Source organism: Salvelinus sp. IW2-2015, linkage group LG4q.2, assembly GCF_002910315.2.
Source record: "Salvelinus sp. IW2-2015 linkage group LG4q.2, ASM291031v2, whole genome shotgun sequence".
Lineage (NCBI taxonomy): Eukaryota > Metazoa > Chordata > Actinopteri > Salmoniformes > Salmonidae > Salvelinus > Salvelinus sp. IW2-2015.
Genome location: NC_036843.1, coordinates 847746 through 872157, shown reverse-complemented (window position 1 = coordinate 872157; position 24412 = coordinate 847746). Strand labels below are relative to the sequence as shown.

The 24412-nt window shown below is 45.7% G+C and overlaps 1 protein-coding gene across 1 annotated transcript in view; it reads left to right on the top strand.

Annotated features, from left to right (window-relative positions):
* The window catches only part of smyd3 (SET and MYND domain containing 3), a 223733-nt gene extending 200075 nt beyond the window's left edge, over positions 1 to 23658 (top strand). The window contains 2 exon segments of the mRNA XM_023986345.2: positions 22840 to 22948; positions 23365 to 23658. Coding sequence (XP_023842113.1) covers positions 22840 to 22948; positions 23365 to 23466 — 211 coding nt within the window. The 3' untranslated portion in view covers positions 23467 to 23658.
* Positions 23659 to 24412: the final 754 nt, after the last annotated feature.

Genomic DNA, 24412 nt, shown 5'->3' with positions numbered 1-24412 from the left:
CGATAGCAGATGTTCTGAAAGAGCTGGAAAACCTGGACCCATACAAATCAGCTGGGCTTGACAATCTGACCCCCTATTTCTGAAACTGTCCGCCGCCATTGTCGCACCCCTATTACCAGCCTGTTCAACCTCTCCTTCGTATCATCTGAGATCCCCAAGGATTGGAAAGCTGCGCGCGGTCATCCCCCTCTTCAAAGGGGAGACACCCTGGACCCAAACTGTTACAGACCTATATCCATCCTGCCCTGCCTATCTAAGTCTTCGAAAGCCAAGTCAACAAAACAGATCACTGACCATCTCGAATCCCACCGTACCTTCTCCGCTGTGCAATCCGGTTTCCGAGCCGGTCACGGGTGCACCTCAGCCACGCTCAAGGTACTAAACGACATCATAACCGCCATCGATAAAAGACATTACTGTGCAGCCGTCTTCATCGACCTGGCCAAGGCTTTCGACTCTGTCAATCACCATATTCTTATCGGCAGACTCAGTAGCCTCGGTTTTTCTAATGACTGCCTTGCCTGGTTCACCAACTACTTTGCAGACAGAGTTCAGTGTGTCAAATCGGAGGGCATGTTGTCCGTCCTCTGGCAGTCTCTATGGGTGTACCACAGGGTTCAATTCTCGGGCCGACTCTTTTCTCTGTATACATCAATGATGTTGCTCTTGCTGCGGGCGATTCCCTGATCACCTCTACGCAGATGACACCATTCTATTACTTCCGGCCCTTCCTTGGACACTGTGCTATCTAACCTCCAAACGAGCTTCAATGCCATACAACACTCCTTCCGTGGCCCCCAACTGCTCTTAAACGCTAGTAAAACCAAATGCATGCTTTTCAACCGTTCGCTGCCTGCACCGCACGCCCGACTAGCATCACCACCCTGGACGGTTCCGACCTAGAATATGTGGACATCTATAAGTACCTAGGTGTCTGGCTAGACTGCAAACTCTCCTTCCAGACTCATATCAAACATCTCCAATCCAAAATCAAATCAAGAATCGGCTTTCTATTCCGCAGCAAAGCCTCCTTCACTCACGCCGCCAAACTTACCCTAGAAAAACTGACTATCCTACCGATCCTCGACTTCGGCGATGTCATCTACAAAATAGCTTCCAACACTCTACTCAGCAAACTGGATGCAGTTTATCACAGTGCCATTCGTTTTGTTACTAAAGCACCTTATACGACCCACCACTGCGACCTGTATGCCCTAGTCGGCTGGCCCTCGCTACATGTTCGTCGTCAGACCCACTGGCTCCAGGTCATCTACAAGGCTATGCTAGGTAAAGTGCCGCCTTATCTCAGTTCACTGGTCCACGATGGCTACACCCACCCGCAGCACGCGCTCCAGCAGGTGTATCTCACTGATCATCCCTAAAGCTAAAACCTCATTTGGACGCCTTTCCTTCCAGTTCTCTGCTGCCTGCGACTGGAACGAATTGCAAAAATCTCTGAAGTTGGAGACTTTTATCTCCCTCAACAACTTTAAAAATCTGCTACCGAGCAGCTAACCGATCGCTGCAGCTGTACATAGTCCATCTGTAAACTACCCACCCAATTTACCTACCTCACCCCCCATACTGCTTATTTATTTACTTTTCTGCTCTTCTTTGCACACCAGTATCTCTTCTTGCACATGATTATCTGATGATTTATCACTCCAGTGTTAATCTGCTAAATTGTAATTATTCGATTATTGCCTACCTCATGCCTTTTGCAACACATTGTATATAGATTCTCTTTTTTTCTACCATGTTATTAACTTGTTTATTGTTTACTCCATGTGTAACTCTGTGTTGTCTGTTCACACTGCTATGCTTTATTCTGGCCAGGTCGCAGTTGCAAATGAAAACTTGTTCTCAACTAGCCTACCTGGTTAAATAAAGGTGAAAAAAATAAAATAAAATAAAAAATAGACACAGCTAGACAACTATACTAAACATAAAGCCAACTACTTAAATAAACCCCCTAAACCTTACAATCACCCTGGACACTACAAAACCCACATAAATACCCATGTCACACCCTGACCTAACTAAAATAATAAAGAAAACAAAATACTAAGGCCAGGGCGTGACATAGCCCCCCCTTAAGGTGCGAACTCCGGGCGCACCAGCCAAAGTCTAGGGAGGGCCTGGGTGGGCATCTGACCACGTGGGTGGCTCAGGCTCAGGGCGAGGTCCCCACCCCACCATAGTCAATCCCAGCTTATATCTCCCCTACAAATGACCACCCTCATATTACCCCCACTTAATCTTTTGGGTAACATCGAACAAGGGCAGCACCGGATAAGGGGCAACACCGGGATGAGGGACGGCAGCTCCGGCTGAGGACGGCAGCTCCGGCTGAGGACGGCCAGCTCCGGCTGAGGGACGGCAGCTCCGGACTGGCTGGCGGATCCTGGCTGGCTGACGGCTCTGGCTGGTCATGGCTGGCTGACGGCTCTGGCTGTCATGGCTGGCTGACGGCTCTGGCTGGTCATGGCTCGCTGACGGCTCTGGCTGGTCATGGCTCGCTGACGGCTCTGGCTGGTCATGGCTCGGGGAAGGCTCTGGCTGATCCGGTCTGGCGGAAGGCTCGTGCTGATCCGGTCGGCGGAAGGCTCTGGCTGATCCGGTCTGGCGGAAGGCTCTGGCTGATCCGGTCTGGCGGAAGGCTCTGGCTGATCCGGTCTGGCGGAAGGCTCTGGCTGATCCGGTCTGGGGAAGGCTCTGGCTGATCCGTCTGGCGGAAGGCTCTGGCTGATCCGTCTGCGGAGGCTCTGGCTGATCCGGTCTGGCGGACGGCTCTAGCGGCTCCTGGCTGGCGGACGGCTCTGTAGGCTCATGGCAGACGGGCGGCTTTGCAGGCCATGGCAGACGGGCGGCTTTGCAGGCTCATGGCAGACGGACAGTTCAGACGGCGTAGGGCAGACGGCAGTTCAGGCGCGCTGGGCAGACGGGCAGTTCAGGCGCCGCTGGGCAGACGGCAGTTCAGCGCCGCTGGGCAACGGGCAGTTCAGGCGCCGCTGGGCGACGGGCATTCAGGCCCGCTGGGCAGACGGGCAGGTCAGGCGCCGCTGGGCAGCGGGCAGGCAGGCGCCGCTGGCAGACGGGCAGTCAGGCGCCGCTGGCAGACGGCAGTTCAGGCGCCGCTGGGCAGACGGACGGGCAGTTCAGGCGCCGCTGGGCAGACGGGCAGTTCAGGCGCCGCTGGGCAGACGGGCAGTTCAGGCGCCGCTGGGCAGACGGCAGACTCTGGCCGGCTGAGACGCACTGTAGGCCTGGTGCGTGGTACCGGAACTGGAGGTACCGGGCTAATGACACGCACCTTAAGGCTAGTGCGGGGAACAACAACAGGGCACACTGAGTTCTCAAAGCGCACTATATGCCTGGTGCGTGGTACCGGACTGAGGGCACGTACCTCAGGACGAGTGCGGGGAGAAATAACAGTGTGTACAGGACTCAGGAGACGCACAGGTGGCTTAGTGCGTGGTGCCGGAACTGGAGGCACTGGGCTGGAGACACGCACCATAGGGAGAGTGCGTGGAGGAGGAACAGGGCTCTGAAAACGCACTGAAAGCCTGGTGCGTGGTGTAGGCACTGGTGGTACTAGGCTGGGGCGGGAAGGTGGCACCGGATATACCGGACCGTGAAGGAGGACACGTGCTCTTGAGCACCGAGCCTCCCCAACCTTACCAGGTTGAATGGTCCCCGTAGCCCTGCCAGTGCGGCGAGGTGGAATAGCCCGCACTGGGCTATGCAGGCGAACCGGGGACACCACCTGTAAGGCTGGTGCCATGTACGCCGGCCCGAGGAGACGTACTGGAGACCAGATACGTTGGGCCGGCTTCATGGTACTCGGCTCGATGCCCAACCTAGCCCTCCCAGTGCGGCAAGGTGGAATAGCCCGCACTGGGCTAAGCACGCGTACTGGGGACACCGTGCGCTTTACCGCATAACACGGTGTCTGACCAGTACGACGCCCTCTTACTCCACGGCAAGCCCGGGGAGTTGGCTCAGGTATCCAACCCGGCTTCGCCACACTCCCCTTTAGCCCCCCCCCCCAAGACATTTTTGGGTGTTACTCACGGGCTTCCAGCCACTCTGCCTTGCCTTTGCCTCATAAAACCGCCTCTCCGCTTTCGCTGCCTCCAGCTCCGCTTTGGGACGGCGATATTCCCCTGGCTGAGTCCAGGGTCCTTTGCCGTCCAGGATCTCCTCCCATGTCCATGAGTCCTGTTTACTTTGCCACTGTTGTTGGTTCCGATCATGCTGCTTGATCCTGTTGTGGTGGGGAATTCTGTCACGATCATGTGGAAGAGAGACGGACCAAAACGCAGCATGAGGAAAATAAGCCATCTTCCTTTTATTATTGAAGAAGGCAAAACGAAACAAAACACTTACAAACTACCAAAACAACAAACGATCGTGAAGCTAAATAACGTAGTGCACACACACAGGCTACAAACGTTCTACATAGACAATTCCCCACAACAAACTAAAGCCTATGGCTACCTTAAATATGGCTCCCAATCAGAGACAACAGAAACCAGCTGTCTCTAATTGGGAACCCATTCAGGCAACCATAGACTTTCCTAGACAACTACACACAACATAGACACAGCTAGACAACTATACTAAACATAAAGCCAACTACTCTAAATAAACCCCCTAAACCTTACAATCACCCTGGACACTACAAAACCCACATAAATACCCATGTCACACCCTGACCTAACTAAAATAATAAAGAAAACAAAGAATACTAAGGCCAGGGCGTGACACCCTCTATATATCTGGGGATCCAAGATCTTTTACACATTATTGCCCAATATCTGCACTACCATGTTTTTAGAAAATTGGTGTATAAGAGAATGTTAAAACATTTAAATAAACACTGTATTCTATATTTGTTAAAAACTACTCCACAGATATGGCTCTTTTGCAACTTGTGGATAAATCTTTACAGCCCTGAATAACAATGAATACTCGTTTTGCATCTTTTTGGATTTATCCAAAGTGTTTGACGGTTTATCATTAAATATTACTTTCTAAATTGTATTATTACGGTTTTCATGATTATACTTATAATACACAAAAAAGTTGATAAATTCAGATGAAATAACATCAGGATCACATATAATTGGCCAAATAGTTATGTTTATGGTAGAGAATAATTTGTTAACGGCTCTGCATTTACCAGAGCCAAGATATCCTGTGGCGTGACACAGGGTTGGATAATTGGACCTTTGTTATTCCTAATCTATATCAATGACCTTGCTGAAGGGTCTTCTACCGTACTTCCCCTTCTCTTTGCTGATGAAACCAATTTGATTTTATCACACAAGAATTTTGATTCATTAATTAATGAAGCCAACTCGGGCATGGCCAAAATTTCTGATTGGTTCCAGATAAAAAATTATATTTAAATGTAAAAAAAAATCAAACTTTATTGTGTGTACTAGTAAGAATACAACTTTTTTTTTTTTAAAGAGCTACAATCTCAATTGGTGGGAATGAAATGGAACAAGTCACACCCACTAGATTCCTCGGAGTTCTAAATGATTTTTAAAAAATTCTGGAAAGATCATATTCAATTTGTCTGCAGCAAAGTGATGAAATCGGTTGGTATCATCAGTAAGATTAGTGGTTTGGTTCAGCAGGTTTGCTTCCTTACTCTATACCATAGTTTAATTGACCCATATCTCATTTACTGTAATATTGTTTGGGTGGGCCAGTACATATGCCTCCTACCTACACAAATTACTCATCATACAAAAATACATTTGCAAGAATAGCCACCTCCTCGAATTTCCTGGCTCCGTCTGCACCTTTGTTTAAGAAACTCAATATCTTGTCTATTTACGACACTAATGTACGCCTATTATGCACTTTCATCTACAAATACTCATACCTCCTAGACAGTTTACCTAAACCCTTCAATGGATTCTTCCAGGTTCATTCTGAAATCCATCTACAGTATATAACACAAGACACTGTGGTAACCGTCCACCTCACCGCTGGCTCAGCTTACATAGTCCATTCTCTATCAGATATAGAGGTACCATACTCTGGAATTCTTATCTTCACATTGCCAAAACATCATCATCCCTCAATAACTTCAAGTTAAGACTGGGAGTCAGCCTGATGAACCAGACTACTCAGTAATCTCCTCCATATAACCTAACTCTCTGGTTTCTATAATTGATGGACATTTTTGGTCTTCAGAAGCCTTTTTTAAACCTCAAATACACTACTTTGCTAAATTGCTGAAAAGTTCTCCTGCAAAACAAGATTCACGGTTTTACTAATGTGACCTCCGATTCGGATGTTTGTCTACCTTTCTCTAAAAGTCATATTTCGAAATTGCACCAAACGTCAAATTTAGAAGTTAAGGTTTTAGATTGGGTTAAAATATTATGTTCAGGCATTCATTCTGAATGTTTACGTTTAAGGGTTAAGGTTTGGGATAGGTTTAAAACCAAAAATACAAAATTAGTGTCTACCACTAGGATTGAACACGTGACCTTTGAATCCGGAGTCATATGATTACAAAAAAATCCAAGCCTACTTCATGGTAATAGCGCTCTGTTGCCCCTAGTGGCCGGTTTTGAAAGCGTTTTCCGTCGTCCTCAGGACATGGACAGACAGTCAATCACAAGAATTCTGGCTGCTCCTGCGACAGGGTGATCAAATGAAGATCCTACATCTGTACACACACATCCCTTGCCCCAAACACATGGGGCCACCACAATGGAGTGGAGGAGGCCATCGTCTCAGGATCTGTGGACTTCTAACTCCCAATATGTTCAACTGTAGCCGATGGGGGGCTGTGCCATGTAATGTTACAATAGATAACTACATTGAGAATTCTGGAGTCAGATGTTGTAAGTTGTGCCTGTTATATTGATGGCATTGGGATACATGGCTCCAACGATTAATCTATGAATCCGTGCCATGGATCTTTAGTGTGTGTGTGTTGTTTGCCTTTGTGCGTCCATGTGTGCGTCCAAATGTTCATGAATATTCCAAATGCCCAATCGTTTGGAATAAGAAAAGGGTGCTTTTTGTTGCATTTTTAATATGACAGTTACAGGAAGAGAAACTCAACCAAAGGAAAGCCACAGAAAAAATAAACAAACACACTACTCCATTTGTCATCCTTTCTTCCCAGAGCGAGGGAGAGGGAGAGATGCGTTCGGAAGTCTTGTGTTTAGTAACAACAAAGCTACTACCCAGAGTTTTCCGATGTGTGTTTGCGGTAGATCCCAGTGTGTGCCTTTGTTTGCGTGCGGACGTGCATGCTTGTGCGCGTGTAGGTCTGTTGTGTATATCTGTGTGTGTCTCTCTGTTGGCAGGATTCGATGATGAGGATCACACGAGCTGTGTCCTGATTTCCTCTAAGACATCTGAAGGCCAAACTGACTTCCTCTTAGATCTCACCGTCTCTCTATTCACCCAACACATCATCACATACCGAGGGACAATGAAAATGTATGCCGCCTTTCATATTTAATTCTAGTTTGAGAGTTCTGTCTGTTTGGTTGTGTTTTTCACATGTATTGCAGTGGATCACAGACTGCTAACTGCAGTAGGTTTCTGTATGCTGAATACAGTGGCGGTCGGTGCCGTTTAAGATGAGGGAGGACGATACATTTTTTAATGAGCATGGCCTTATTTCTATTACAGGATATTGGATGACTGTCATTCATATTCTGTTCACCCAGTTCAATGTAACATCCATAGTTTTAGGCTGCTACATGATAGTCACATTTTCCCTATACCCATTATGAGGTTGCTACAACCTAGCCTATGAATGAAAGTTTAAAACGTAGGTGCAGAGGACGAGAGAAATTTGAGTAAGGTGACCGACATTGACACATTCAATTAACACCTTTCACAATCTTGCCTGCATCTAGCTGATCTAGGGTGTAATCATTAGTCCAACAGTTGCGAACGAGAGTTTCTATTGGACAAATTCAGGTTTATCCCCGTTTAATTCTGTTTGCTTTCGTTTAAAAAAAAATCAGCAGAATGAATACACCCCTGATCACACACAAACACAGTTAATTTTCATAGCAGCCACATATAAACAGCATGATCTTTTTGATCGTTGGATAATTCCTTTTCGCATTTACGCGCTCTCCTCCTCTCACATTTTCCTTTTGTTTGTGGACTTCAGTGCACAATATATCAGCTGTCTATGACCCGGCGAAAAAAAACATCCAAGCCAAACCTTCATATCATAACCGCTAACCGCTACACACAGCCTACATCATTGTCACCATATTAGCAAACGTCAAGTCAACATAGCTACTAGAACTAACACGTTAGTAAACCCGCTACAATCACGCAGTACAGTGTACAGTTAGCAAGCAGTAAAGCAGTTATATCGGCAGGCCCTGGTGGCAATAAATTAATAAAAGCAAAAGCTTACCTTGACTTGGAAGTGTTCCAGCGTTGGCTAGCCATAGCCAGCTAGGTAACATAGCATCCCTCTCTGTTTGAGCCGGATGTTTGAATAGGCTTAACTAGTTTTCGCTAAGTAAGTGAAAGTGAAAAAAAATAGATAGATAGCTTTCTCTCGCTCTTGATTCTCCTTCAGTTCTGAAGAAATGTATTCGTTAAAAACGGTTCAACTAAATATATTCAATTGAATATATTTAGTATAGTTGTATCTATGAGGGATAACTTTTTGTAATGTTTCACTATTTTTATTTTCATGAAATTCGCTGAGGAGAATGGTCCTGCCCTTCCTCCTCTGAGGAGCATCCACTGTCTGAATAGGGTAGGGGTTCTCAAACCTCTCCCCAGGGAACCCCAGAGGCTTCATCATTTTGTTGTAGCCCTGAACTAGCTCGCTTGATTCACCTGCTGTAGTCAATGGCTTAATGATTAGTTGACAATTGGAATCAGGTGTTGTGGGCTAGCTCTGGGACAGATCAACTACAGGGAACGGATGGGGGTCCCGAGGAGAGGTTTGAAAACCACTGGAATAAGCTGACTGAGTGCAGTAAAGTAACTCCATCCTCTGCAGTTCTCTGCTGTGCTGTTTGTTACTCACACTACCTCTCACCCTCTGTGAAAAGCTACATCTTCCCTAACACACTCTTTCCATCTCTCTCCCCCTCCGTCTCTCTCTCCCCCATCCTCTCCTGCCTCTTACCCTCTGTCCACTGTCAACACACCTCTCATCTCATTACTTCTCTCTCTCTGCCTTCCCCCTCTCTCCTTCTCTTTCCCTCCCCTCCATCTCCTCTGTCGTTTCTCCAACACTCTGCAGTGATTTGCTCTCTGTTTTACCTGCTGACACCTGTCACCTGGGGATACAGGGCTTGTTGTCATGAGCTGCCAAGGTGTATGTGTGCGCTTGTGCATGTGCGTGGGGTGTGTGTGTGTGTGTCACCCATGGTTACAAGCCTTAGTACACTGAGCCAACACGCTGCAGTGGCCGGTGTGAATAATTCATTTTCATACTATGACAAATGTCCTCACGCCAATATCCAAGCATAGAACATGTCACCAATACATGCCAATACAGACTGCTCTGCTATGGAGAGAAAGGGAGATGGACAGGGTATTTTACTTACAGTATTTTTCACAGCTACAGTGTGTGCGTGTGTATGTGCTTGTGCGTGTGAGTGATGGAGGTCTTCTCTTTATTACGACTCGGCTGTTGAAGGAGAAGAAAAAGAGGGATGGAAGACTTGAACTCTGGATGAATACTCTCCGGAACTTTCTGTGAACCAGTAGCTGAGGGTCGCAGTCAGGCGATGCACTCGTCCTCCTCACACACACAACACGAACACGAACACACACACACACACACACACACACACACACACACACACACACACACACACACACACACACACACACACACACATCCTCCCCTCTCTGAGATCTTTGAGGTTCTAAAGAAAGAGGGAGGGAGAGAATGAAAAAATACAGAGGAACAGGTCGAATAGAATATTGTCCTCCAGGGGGATTTCTCTCGCCAGGTCTTGTACAGGTTACCAACACATGATCACACACATCTACAGTCCAGTAAAACATGGAGACAGTAGACAACAGAAAGTTGAAGGCCAGTAGAATACCTATCAGTGGGCGTGTTATTGCTCATGAAAGACTGCTCTGTGCTACATAGCAGAACACAGTAAGCGACTGCAGACAGTTGAATGGAAAGGAGCAGTCAGTAAAAATGTCCCAGAGGTTGCTAGGACGGGTGTAGCTTTGATTCATGATACACTTCTGTCAAAATCAGAGCTGCAGAACAAGACAACAACTGCCGTGCTGGAAGTGTAGTGAACAGCAGAGTAAGAGGCAGTTCAATTCAGGAAGTGCATTGAAACGCATGAATTGAACAATGCCCAATGTTTTCTGAGGAATTTTCAAATTTTTCAAAAAATGATTAGGATTTTAACAAACGTAATGTATTAAGTTAATTCCAGCCCTGGTGCTGGGTGATGGCCAGCATTTCAGCGAGGTGTGGCAGAGAGTAACGGCATACAGTCTGTAGCACCCTCTGTCACTGCTGTTAAGAGTGAGGGAGCGGGGTGAGAGGAATGGGGGAGAGAGGTGAGGAAGGGGCCAGGAAAGAGACTCGACTCCCAGGAGCGTGCTCGGTGGAGAGGAGAGAGAGGAAGGGAGGCTGTTTTACATACAAGCTGTTGATGAATCTATGGAAAGAATCATCATTCCATTCTTTCTCTCTCTGTGTCTCTATGTCTCTCTCTCTCTCTCCCTCCAACCGTCTCCTCTCACCAGTGTTCTATGAGGTTTGTCTGACCTTTCCATGTGTTACTGGTGTCAGCGGTGGGATATGAGGGTCTGGTCAAAGCCATTGATCAGGCTGATCAGAGTATTGGCTAACTCTCTTTGTGGCGTCAGGATCTATAGCAGGTCCCAGAGTCCAGCAGGAGGGATCTGGGATTGATTACGCCAGGCATCAGAGTGTGACGGACAAGAGCTGTAAATCCATGTGAGAGGGAGAGCGAGAGAGAGTTCTGTTTTTGTCTATAAAGGCAGATTAATAATGAGACTGTCTTTACCGAGCGAACCGCATCCTTGGTATTCCCTAGCGCTTTTGAGTAGGGAGTGTGTGTGTGTGTTTGCGTGGCATGAGTGTGTGTGCCACGCGCCTTGTGTGTGTGTGTGTGTGTGTGTGTGTGTGTGTGTGTGTGTGTGTGTGTGTGTGTGTGTGTGTGTAGTGATTTAATATTCCAGTAAAGTGGTCCCAGTGGAGAGGCAGCTCTTTGTTCTTAGTAATGATCATGCCGGGGAACACTAATGTAGAGGAGGAGAGAGAACAGGCCCCAACACACACCCTCCCCATTGCCACTTACCATGGCAACACACAGCACAATTCCATATGTGTGAGTTTTCTCATGTGGTTAATCTCATATCGATATGTGTTTTCTTGTTCCTTGTTCCAGTTTATCGTGTTGTTATTCTGAAAAATGCACCACCATCAAGCAGCTCAGGGAAAAGATCCTCCGGCTGTTAGCTCGGCTGCCAGAAGAGGATAACCTGTTTTCTAACTGCACCGACCTTGCAGTGACCCCGGCAAACCAAATCTGTTGGAAAACGCCTCCTATAGTAGAGCTGTCGATGAGTCGGTTTAAACATCCTCTCTAGCACAGGGAAGAGAATAATTATCCCTGGCCCCCCTCCCGTTCTGAAGGGGTTCAGAACATTTTGCTCTCAATGAGTACCTGAAGAAACTTTGCAACCACAGGAATGTCTCTTTTTGTTGACCACTGATTTGCTGTGGGAGCAACCAGCGTTTTTTAAAAGAGACAGGATTCACCCTGACCACAGGGGCTCCGGGATTATTTCCAGCAACATCACAACCTGTTTTAGAGACTGACAGACAGGGTCTGGTAATGATTCAGTCCTCCCTGTCAGACTGACAGACAGGGTCTGGTAGTGCTCCAGTCCTCCCTGTCAGACTGACAGACAGGGTCTGGTAGTGATTCAGTCCTCCCTGTCAGACTGACAGACAGGGTCTGGTCGTGAATCAGTCCTCCCTGTCAGGCTGACAGACAGGGTCTGGTAGTGTTTCAGTCCTCCCTGTCAGACTGACAYACAGGGTTTGGTAGTGATTCAGTCCTCCCTGTCAGCCTGACATACAGGGTTTGGTAGTGATTCAGTCCTCCCTGTCAGYCTGACAMACAGGGTTTGGTAGTGATTCAGTCCTCCCTGTCAGACTGACAGACAGGGTCTGGTAATGATTCAGTCCTCCCTGTCAGACTGACAGACAGGGTTTGGTAGTGATTCAGTCCTCCCTGTCAGACTGACAGACAGGGTCTGGTAGTGCTCCAGTTCTCCCTGTCAGAATAAGCAACAGATGACTTGGAAAGCATATTAACCCCTGTAGAAATGGCACTATGGTTATTGTGAGTAATTTATGTTCCTTTAACTCCGCCTACAAACGGTCATCTCCTACCATTCTGATTGATTGATGACTGTCAGAAAACATGGTTTCTAGTGTTCATAATTTTGTGTTTATTCCGTTGGTTACCTCGAGGCAGATGCCCTATGGGCAGAGTGGCCCGCACTCATTGAATAGGGCGCCTATAATATGTCAGAGCAATCACTAGTAAAACCTCTCTTGTGAATGACCTCCTTACTGAGCGCAAAGTTGATTGCATGTTTCTCATTGAAACATGGCTGTCTTCAGACTGTTGTATTGCTCTTACTGAAGCCTCGCCCCCGGACTACAGAAAAGGGAAAAGGGGTGTTGACTTTGGGTCTTTATAGCATCATGCTATACTGTTTAAATGTCAGCCACCAGTGCTGGCTCTGACCCTGTATAGACCACCAAAGCACTGCTCCACTTTCTTTCCCGATTTCTCTGAACTATTGTCCTTGAGCTATGATAAAATTGTGTTGGGCGATTTTAATATTCATGTTGACAAAGAGACTGACTCCAAACCCATTGAAGTTATGAATCTTTTGAGCTCTGTGGACATTATCCAACATGTTACTGGGCCCACCCATAACGGTGGCCATACTCTGGACCTGATTATTACCAAGGGGCTTTCTATTGAAGCATCCTCTATTGTTGATGTTGCTTAATCTGATCACCACTGTGGATTTTTGACTACCTTGTTAACCATACTACAGGCTAATACTGAATGCATTATTAAGAAACGCTATCTTACCTCTGAAGTTGCTACAGATTTTACTGAGTGTATGAACAATACTCCATCTATTCTGCCTTCCTCTTGTGATGATTTAGTTGATAACTTTAATAGAAAATGAAGGACAACCATTGATGCCATAGCTCCAGTAAAGTTTAATAAGGCCACATCCAAATGGAGAGCCCCTTGGATGAGTGTGGATACGAATCAATTAAGGAAAAATTGGAGAAAGGCAGAGCGGAAGTGGAGAAAGTCAAAGTTGCAGGCCCATTATGATATTCTGAGAGAGCAACTTGGCATTTATAACAAGGCAATTAGAAATGGCAGAGGGGCTCATTTTTCTAGCTGGATCACTAATAATCCAGAATAATTCCAGAGTGCTTTTCTCAACCATGGCCTGATAAATCCTACCCTTATCAGAGATAAGATAACAAACATTAGGCTGGGTATCAGTCAAGCAAGACCTGATGAGAAGTTTGATGATATGTACCCTAGCCTACCAGACAAATGCACGATAGATTTATTTTCCCTGGTTGACACAGACATGCTCAGGAAAGTGATAATACAACTTAAGCCTCTACCTATCCCCACCACCTTCTTTAAAAAAATTGAATTGCATATCTGAAGAAGTGCAAGCTATTGTTAATCACTCCCTGTTCACAGGCACTTTCCCCACTGCACTAAAAACGTTTTTGTGCCCAGCACAGAGACAGGCTTAGTTAAAGTGGTAAATTATCTTAGAGCCAACACAGATGCCAAACGGCTCTTTGTCCCTGTACTCTTGGATTTAAGTGCTGAATTCGACAATGTTGGCCATAATGTCCTTCTGGACAGACTAGAGAGGTGGGCTGGCCTCTCCGGCCCAGTTCTATGTTGGTTTTGGATCTATTTAACCGGTCAAGAGTTTTTTTGTCACCCTTGGTGAACACAATTCAGAGAAAATTCATAACACGTGGCGTTCCACAAGGTTCAATTTTGGGTCCGGTATTGTTCAGTGCATTGGGAAAGTATTCAGACCCCTTGACTTTTTCCACATTTTGTTAAGTTATAGCTTTATTCTAAAATGGATTAAATAAATACAAATCTTCAGCAATCTACACACAATACCCCATAATGACAAAGCAAAAACAGGTTTTTAGAAATATTTGCAAATGTATTAAAAACAGAAATACCTTATTTACATAAGTATTCAGACCCTTTGCTATGAGACTTGATATTGAGCTCAGGTGCATCCTGTTCCCATTGATCATCCTTGAGATGTTTCTAAAACTTAATTGGAGTCCACCAGTGGTAAATTCAATTGATTTCACATGATTTGGAAAGGCACACACCTGTCTATATATAAGGTCCCACAGTTGACAATTCATGTCAGAGCAAAAACCATTCCAATTAGGTTGAAGGAATTGTCCATAGAGCTCTGAGACAGGATTGTGTCAAGGCACAGATTTCTGAAGCATTTAAGGTCCACAAGACCACAGTGGACTCAATCATTCTTAACTTAAAGAAGTTTGGAACCACCAAGACTCTTCCTAGAGCTGGCCACCCGGACAAACTGAGCAATCGGGGGAGAAGGACCTTGGTCAGGGAGGTGACCAAGAACCCGATGGTCACTCTGACAGAGCTCTATATTTCCTCTGTGGAGATGGGAGAACCTTCCAGAAGGACAACCATTTCAGCAGCACTCCACCAATCAGGCCTTTTATGATAGAATGGCCAGATGGAAGCCACTCCTCAGTAAAAGGCACATGACAGCCCACTTGGAGTTTGCCAAAAGGCCCCTAAAGACTCTGACCAGATTCTCTAGTCTGCTGAAACCAAGATTGAACTCTTTGGCCTGAATGCCAAGCGTCACATCTGGAGGAAACCTGGCACCATCCCTACGGTGAAGCATGGTGGTGGCAGCATCATGCTGTGCGGTTGTTTTTCAGCGGCAGGGACTGGGAGACTAGTCACAATTGAGGCACAGATGAACGGAGCAAAGTACAGAGAGATCCTTGATGAAAACCTGCTCCAGAGCGCTCAGAACCTGAGACTGGGCCGAAGGTTCACCTTCCAATAATACAACGACCCTAAGCACACAGCCACGACAACGCAGGGGTGGCTTCGGGACAAGTTTCTGAATATCCTTGAGTGGCCCAGCCAGAGAGCGGACTTGAACCCTATCAAACATCTCTGGAGAGACCTGAAAATAGCTATGCAGCGACGCTCCCCATCCAACCTGACAGAGCTTGAGAGGATCTACAGAGAAGAATGGGAGAAACTCCCCAAATACAGGTGTGCCAAGCATGTAGCGTCATAACCAAGAAGACTCGAGGCTGTAATCGCTGCCAAAAGGTGCTTCAACAAAGTACTGAGTAAAGGGTCTGAATACTTATGTAAATGTGATATTCCATTTTATTTTAATTAGCAACAATTTCTAAAAACCTGTTTTTGCTTTGTCATTATATTATTATTGTATTGTGTGTAGATTGATGAGGGGAAAAACTATGGAATACATTTTTTTGAATAAGGCTGTAACGTAGCAAAATGTGGAAAAAGGCAAGGGGTCTGAAATCTTTGAGTGCACTGTTTATTGTCTGACGGCTCTGTGTAACCCCTTGGCAGCATTATCAGAAAGCACATAATTAGATTTTCACTGCTACGCAGACGATACACGGCTTTGCATTTCTGTATCACCCGAGGATTTTAGCTCTATTTGTCACGCCCTGACCTTAGAGAGCCTGTTTATGTCTCTATTTGGTTTGGTCAGGGTGTGATTTGGGGTGGGCATTCTATGTTTTGTTTTTCTATGATTTTGTATTTCTATGTTTTGGCCGGGTATGGTTCTCAATCAGGGACAGCTGTCTATCGTTGTCTCTGATTGGGAACCATACTTAGGTAGCCCTTTCCCTCCTTTCTTTGTGGGAAGGTAACTTTGTTTGTGGCACATAGCCCTTAAGCTTCACGGTTGTTGTGTATTGTTTATTTGTTTTGTCGGCGTCATTTCTAATAAAAGGAATATGTACGCTCACAACGCTGCGCTTTGGTCCACTTCTTACGACGGCCGTGACACTATTGATAAATTATTTGACTGTATTAGTGATTTAAATACTTGGATGGCTCACAACTTCCTCCAGCTAAATCAAGACAAGACCAAGGTACTTATTGTTGGAGTCAATGCATAGACAGAGAATCTAGCCGCACATTTTAATTCACGGGTAATAAAGATAAAACACCAGGTAATGCTCTCCTGTCTGGTCTACCAAAGAAAGCCATTGGTCAACTACAAAACATACAAAATGCTGCAGCACGGGTACGGACCAAGACCAGACGGAGAGCACGCATTACATCGGTCTTAAGGTCTCTGCAGTTTTGGAATACATTTTAAGATTCTTCTATTGGTTTTTTAAATCAATCCACGATTGTGCACCCCAATACGTGTCAGACATGCTTTTAAGTTATGTACCCAATAGGTTCATCAGGTCCTCTGTCACTGGCCTTTTAACTATCCCAAAGCTTAAGACCAAGAGGCATGGAGAGGCAGCCTCTAGTTATTGTGCTGTATAAATTAAGCTGGATTTGATTCTTATGCCCCCCCCCCCCCCCCCCAAAAAAAAAATGTAGACATGCCACCATGGCTTTACCCTCGGGACATTTATGTTACTGATAAAGTCAGTCATCTAGCACACATGTTTGAATGCTGCGAGGAAATCAACCAGAAATCAACCAAATCAACCATACACTACTCTACATGCTGTATTAGTGACAATAGAACGGTTGATCTGAATAGTGGAATTAGCTGAATTACCTGAATGGATTTTGATGATTCCAGTTCTATTGAAAAATCCCCTAAGAAAGATCTACCACCACGTTCAGCCTTCATCTCCTACAAAGTAGTTTCACGTGGAAGGTGCTTTTGTCTTTCTAGGGCATCTAAGACATTGTTTGGTCTTTGATGAGGTTGTTTACATGTGTGTGGATTGTTTTAGTTGGCTTGCGGATGGTTCGTAAAATCAGACGGCTTTGTTTTGGGCTAGATGGTCTGTGACTTGCCATGTGATGTCTGTCTGTCTATCTGTCTGTATTTCTACGCTCACTCTCTAATGCAAGCGCTTTTATCTCGGTGTGCGTGTGTTATGTGTGTGTGTGTCTGCTCCACCTGAGCAAAAGATAAAAGTCATTACTATTTAATTAAACCCATTTCGTCTGTCTCCCAAATGGCAAACTTTCCCAAACATTTTTCCCACATAGCGGTGTATTTCCCAAAGATTTCTCCACAGTGTGATCTCTCCCAGTCTCCCTCTGCCAGAGAGAGATTTGGTTCCAAGTTAAGGTTGAGAAAACAAGTGTGTGTGTGTGTGTGTGTGTGTGTGTGTGTGTGTTGTGTGTGTGTGGTGGTGTGTGTGTGTGTGTGTGTGTGTGTGGTGTGTGGTGTGTGTTGTGTGTGTGTGTGTGTGTGTTTAATATGAGAAACCACCCCAGCATTGACTTAATTGGATAGTTCTCTCCTTGTGTGAACTAGGCTGCAGGCCCAGACGGCATTCCCAGCCGCGTCCTCAGAGCATGCGCAGACCAGCTGGCTGGTGTGTTTACGGACATATTCAATCAATCCTTATCCCAGTCTGCTGTTCCCACATGCTTCAAGAGGGCCACCATTGTTCCTGTTCCCAAGAAAGCTAAGGTAACTGAGCTAAACGACTACCGCCCCGTAGCACTCACTTCCATCATCATGAAGTGCTTTGAGAGACTAGTCAAGGACCATATCACCTCCACCCTACCGGACACCCTAGACCCATCCAATTTGCTTACCGACCCAATAGGTCCACAGACGACGCAATCGCAACCACACTGCACACTGCCCTAACCCATCTGGACAAGAGGAATACCCATGTGAGAATGCTGTTCATCGATTACAGCTCAGCATTTAACACCATAGTACCCTCCAAACTCGTCATCAAGCTCGAGACCCTGGTCTCGACCCCGCCCTGTGCAACTGGGTCCTGGACTTCCTGACGGGCCGCCCCCAGGTGGTGAGGGTAGGTAACAACATCTCCACCCGCTGATCCTCAACACTGGGGCCCCACAAGGGTGCGTTCTGAGCCCTCTCCTGTACTCCCTGTTCACCCACGACTGCGTGGCCATGCACGCCTCCAACTCAATCATCAAGTTTGCGGATGACACTACAGTGTAGGCTTGATTACCAACAACGACGAGACGGCCTACAGGGAGGAGGTGAGGGCCCTCGGAGTGTGGTGTCAGGAAAATAACCTCACACTCAACGTCAACAAAACAAAGGAGATGATTGTGGACTTCAGGAAACAGCAGAGGGAGCACCCCCTATCCACATTGACGGGTCAGTAGTGGAGAAGGTGGAAAGTTTTAAGTTCCTCGGTGTACACATCACGGACAAACTGAATTGGTCCCACCCACACAGACAGCGTTGTGAAGAAGGCGCAGCAGCGCCTCTTCAACCTCAGGAGGCTGAAGAAATTCGGCTTGTCACCAAAAGCACTCACAAACTTCTACAGATGCACAATCGAGAGCATCCTGTCGGGCTGTATCACGCCTGGTACGGCAACTGCTCCGCCCACAACCGTAAGGCTCTCCAGAGGGTAGTGAGGTCTGCAGAACGCATCACCGGGGCAAACTACCTGCCCTCCAGGACACCTACACCACCCGATGTCACAGAAGGCCATAAAGATCATCAAGGACAACAACCACCCAAGCCACTGCCTGTTCACCCGCTATCATCCAGAAGGCGAGGTCAGTACAGGTGCATCAAAGCAGGGCCGAGAGACTGAAAAACAGCTCTATCTCAAGGCCATCAGACTGTTAAACAGCCACCACTAACATTTAGCGGCCGCTGCCAACATACTGACTCAACTCCAGCCACTTTAAAAATGGGAATTGATGGAAATTATGTAAAAATGTACCACTAGCCACTTTAAACAATGCCACTTAATATAATGTTTACATACCCTACATTACCCATCTCATATGTATATACTGTACTCTATATCATCTACTGCATCTTGCCATCTTTATGTAATACATGTACCACTAGCCACTTTAAACTATGCCACTTTATGTTTACATACCCTACAGTACTCATCTCATATGTATATACCGTACTCTATACCATCTACTGCATCTGCCATGCCGTTCTGTACCACCACTCATTCATATATCTTTATGTACATATTCTTTATCCCTTTACACTTGTGTGTGTAAGGTTAGTAGTTGTGGAATTGTTAGGTTAGATTACTTGTTGGTTATTACTGCATTGTCGGAACTAGAAGCACAAGCATTTCGCTACACTCGCATTAACATCTGCTAACCATGTGTATGTGACTAATAAAATTTGATTTGATTTGATTTGAGTGCGTTACAGCCAAACAGTTTTTGTTGATAAATGCTTGAGGCAGAGAAAGTGTGTGTGTGTGTGCGTGCGTGAGCTTGTGTGTCTGAGCTCCTCTCAATAAGTCATTGAGGCGTGGTGAGTGCTCCACGGCACTCTGTGTGTTTTTGGCCTATTGAGCAGTACACCAATTACTGTGATATTAATGAACCCATGGCTGGACGTGATAAGAAATAATATGGCTCTGAAAAACCTACTTTAATATTGACATTTAGTGTTCCACTGTCTGCCTCTCTTTATTTGTTGTCGTTCGGTTGGCACTCATCAGAAAGATGTCACTCAAATGATCTATAGTCCACTTGATTCTGGATGAACTTTTCTATAAATGTCAGACGGCTTCCATCTGTCCCGGTGACACATTGTGTAATTCAGGGGTGGCCAACCCTCCTCCTAGAGGGCTAGAGCAAAAACCTGCACCCAGTGGCTTTCCAGGAGGAAGGTGGGCCACCGCTGTTGTAAAACCAACACGTTGAACTGCAATCAAGTTGATGTGAATAAACCATGAGGAAGGGACTGTTTTGGAGTTGCCCAATTCTATGGCATCTGGTGTCGCTCTGCTCTCCTGTCTCAAGATGTCCATATAAACTACCGTCTGTCTGTTCACCATAAACAACAACAACATGTGGGTTGGTTTGGGTTCAGGAGCTGTTCCCCACGCAAACCTGTTGTGTAGTGCTGCAAGTGTATTCTCTTAGAGTGTGTGTATTCTCTGTGTGTTTTCTCTATGTGTGTGTATTCTCTTAGTGTGTGTATTCTCTTAGTGTGTGTATTCTCTGTATGTGTATTACATTAGATTGTGTGTGTATTGTCTAAGAGTGTGTGTATTCTTTGTGTGTGTGTCTATTCTCAAGGAGTGTGTGTATTTTCTGTGTGTATTCTCTAAGAGTGTGTGTATTATCTGTGTATTCTCTAAGACTCTGTGTATTCTCTGTGTATGCTCTTAGACTGTGTCTCTTTATTTGTTGTCGTTCGGTTGGCACTCATCAGAAAGATGTCACTCAAATGATCTATAGTCCTCTGTGTATTCTCTGTGTATTCTCTTAGAGTGTGTGTATTCTCTGTGTATGCTCTTAGACTGTGTGCATTCTCTGTGTATTTTCTGTGTATGCTCTTAGACTGTGTGTATTCTCTGTGTATGCTCTTAGAGTATGTGTATTCTCTGTGTATGCTCTTAGAGTGTGTGTATTCTCTGTATACTCTCTGTGTATGCTCTTAGACTGTGTGTATTCTCTGTGTATCCTCTTAGTGTGTATTATCTGTATGTGTGTTCTCTGTGTGTGTGTTCTCTACGAGTGTGTGTGTTCTCTAAGAGTGTGTATTCTCTAAAAGTGTGTGTGTATTCTCTAAGAGTGTGTGTATTCTCTAAGAGTGTGTGTATTCTCTGTGTGTATTCTCTAAGAGTGTGTGTATTCTCTGTGTGTATTCTCTAAGAGTGTGTGTATTCTCTGTGTGTGTGTGTATTCTCTGTGTGTGTGTGTATTCTCTGTGTGTGTATTCTCTGTGTGTGTGTGTGTTCTCTAAGACTGTGTGTGTTCTCTAAGAGTGTGGGTATTCTCTTAGTGTGTGTATTCTCTTAGTGTGTGTTCTCTAAGAGTGTGTGTAGTCTCTAAGAGTGTGTGTATTCTCTATGTGTATTCTCTTAGAGTGTGTATTATCTGTGTATTCTCTTAGTGTGTGTATTCTCTTAGGGTGTGTATTCTCTTAGTGTGAGTATTCTCTTGTGTATTCTCTTAGTGTGTGTATTCTCTTAGTGTGTGTATTCTCTTAGTGTGTGTATTCTCTTAGTGTGTGTGTTCTCTAAGAGTGTGTATTCTCTAAAAGTGAGTGTGTATTCTCTAAGAGTGTGTGTATTCTCTAAGGGTGTGTGTATTCTCTAAAAGGTTGTGTATTTAATATGTGGTATTCTCTAAGAGTGTGTGTATTCTCTGTGTGTATTCTCTTAGTGTGTGTATTCTCCAAGAGTGTGTGCATTCTGTGTGAGTGTGTGTATTCTCTGTGTGTGTGTGTGTTCTCTAACAGAGCGTTTACATTATACAAGCGGCACTCGCCTAGCCACACTAGCCTCGGCCTCATGTGGGTGCTAGCAAGAAAGCTAGGTAGTGCTATGTATCAACAGCCATTCCAGTAGTGGTTGGAAGCTATGGTGAGCTTCGATTTGGTCACTCGAGTGGCGATATCGCAGAGGATTTGAATAAAATTCAGTTTTCCCCAACTTTAGTCCCGCCCTGTTTAGCTCCCTCGCCCATGCTCGCGTCACTCAACAGTCCCCCTGCCCACTTCTCTTCTCTTGCTTTCCTGCCATTGAAAGTGAATGGCTTCCGTTGTTTCACAGCGCGGCCCGTACGAGTGTGTATCCTTTCTGTAAGTGAGTTTGTGTTCTTTAAGAGTGTGTATGATCCGTGGGAGTGTTTTATAATGTGGTAGATTCTTCATAATTCAACCAGAGGCATAAGGCTCTGCTCCACTTTAACACACGGACACACACACACACTCCACTCTCTCTCTCTCTCTCTCTCTCTCACGCACACGCACACACACACACACACACACACACGTTTTGACATGTGTATTTAAAAAGCTGTTGGGGTACAGTTTTAATCAGCCCCCTGATTAGCTATCCCAAATGTTGATAGATATTATGACATGGCTCATACCCTCGAGGGGAGTACTCGTATAGTCTCTCTCTCTCTCTCTCACTCGCTCTCTCTGTCTGACATGATTTCTCTGTGCGTGTTTATATATGACACGATAGTGCAGTTCTAACCCTCCCAGCTCTATGATAAGAGTGTAAAGTTGAGCAAAGTAAATGTTTAAACAATTATTTTTTATTTCCAGAGATAAACCAATGCTCATATTTACCCAGGCAATGCACCACATGTAGTTTATTTTGATGCTAGAAAACACTTTTCTTGTGTTTTCTCCATTTACCAACCTCCTCCTCTATCTGCACCCCTCTCTCTTTCTCGTTTACCACTGGAAGAAAAATGATTCCTTAAACAGAAGAGCGGTGGAGTGGAAACGAAGCTTTACTCTCTCCTGTCTGTCTAGTATAACTGTCTTTGAGCACTGTGAGACAGACCTGGGTTCAAATAGTAGTTGTGTTCCTCCAAATACTTGAGAGCCACACTTACGTAAGCGTGTCTTGCGAAATGAAACTAATGGAACCGTCCCAAAACTGCAAACCCCGCCCACCTGACACTCCAGTCAGGCGTGTTTGAATGCTCAGAGCATTTGAAAGATTTTGCTGATATCAAAGTTGCCAGCTGTACTCCCACCCCCCTAATCACTCTACCCCCCCTCGTCTCTCCCCAGGCAGTACTACCCAGACCCCCACCCTGCCCACGCCATCCAGCTGATGAGAGTGGCCAAGCTCCAGCACTTTCTGGTTCACCTGGGGGACGCACAGCACACGCTGAGACTGGTGAGCTGGGCGGTGAACCATTGTTATGGCTGCCCTATCCCCGTCTCCCCTCATCTATCTCAGGGCTCGGTTCAGGGGGTTGCAGCGTTACAGAACATTTAGGTTCCATCAAACTCAAATCTAGACCTCCAGCCAGTTCCACTGCTGTCATTCTTCCTGTCTAATCAGGGACTGATTTAGACATAGGACATCAGGTGGGTGCAATTAATTATCAGGTGGAACTGAAAAACAGCCTTGTAGGGTAAGATTGGAATAATCCTGGTTTAGATAGACTTTGTACAACAGATACAGTATGAGTTTCTGGCTGGTAGCATGTAGAGAATCATGTCAGCTGTAGTCAATACATTTGTAAGGGTAAGGTAATGAACACACCACATCACTGAATACACCCCTGCTCTCTCCTATCTCCCGTGCAGGCCTATGACATCATGAAGGTTACTCACGGCAACCAGCACCCCCTGACCTCTGACCTCATCAGGAAGTTGGAGGAGTGTCGGGCGGAGTTGGACCGTGCCTAGCAACCTACCCCAGCCACCCGAGGGGATTGGAGAAGTCCATGGCTGTTCAGAAAGTAGCACATGTTTTTAGTGTAATGACGGTGAAGTGTTGTTTAGTTGATATTACATCATTTCTAGAGCTTCATTTTAGTTTTCATTTTGTTCCCTGTCATTCTTCATAACCCATTAAACTCACTGAAACAACCTCTTTAACTGTGTGTGCGCGTGTGAGCTGAGTTCAGATCTGTCTCCTTGTCTGAGCTGGTTCCTGTGTACTTACGTGTGTGTGTGTGTGTGTGTGTGTGTGTGTGTGTGTGTGTGTGTGTGTGTCAGTATCTGCCGGATAGCCACACAGTGTTTTGCTAGTTAACTCCCCCTAAAACTGGCCAGCTTTGTGACTAGCGAGACATGGATTAGGGCTCCTGCCTCAGATAGCATCCTGCAGAGTGATGTCACCTGCTGGGAGAGAATAGCACCCTGGGTGTGTGTCTGTCGGTATAGCCCAGTGCTGTATGCTTGTTGGGCGAGCATAGCAGAGAATGGAAGGCACTGTTGTGTTCAGGAGAACCCTAGTCTTGTGTTTGTGGGTTTAATAGACAGGGCTATCAGTTGTACCATCGCTGCTTTTGTGCGTGTGTGTGTGTGTGTGTGTGTGTGTGTGTGGTGTGTGTTGTGTGTGTGTGTGTGTGTGTGTGTGTTTAGCAGTGGCCTATCAGTTATACCATCTCATCTCTCTGCATGTCTCTCTCACTTAGTTCTAACCATCTACTTCCACTGTTAAACCGTAGGTAAACCTTACATAAACCTTAAATCACTTAGGTAAACCTTACATAAACCGTAGGTAAACCTTACATAAACCTTAAAGTAAACCTTACAGGTAAACCTTAAATAAACCTTAGGTAAACCTTACATAAACCTTAAATAAACCTTAGGTACCTTACATAACCTTAAATAAACCTTAGGTTTT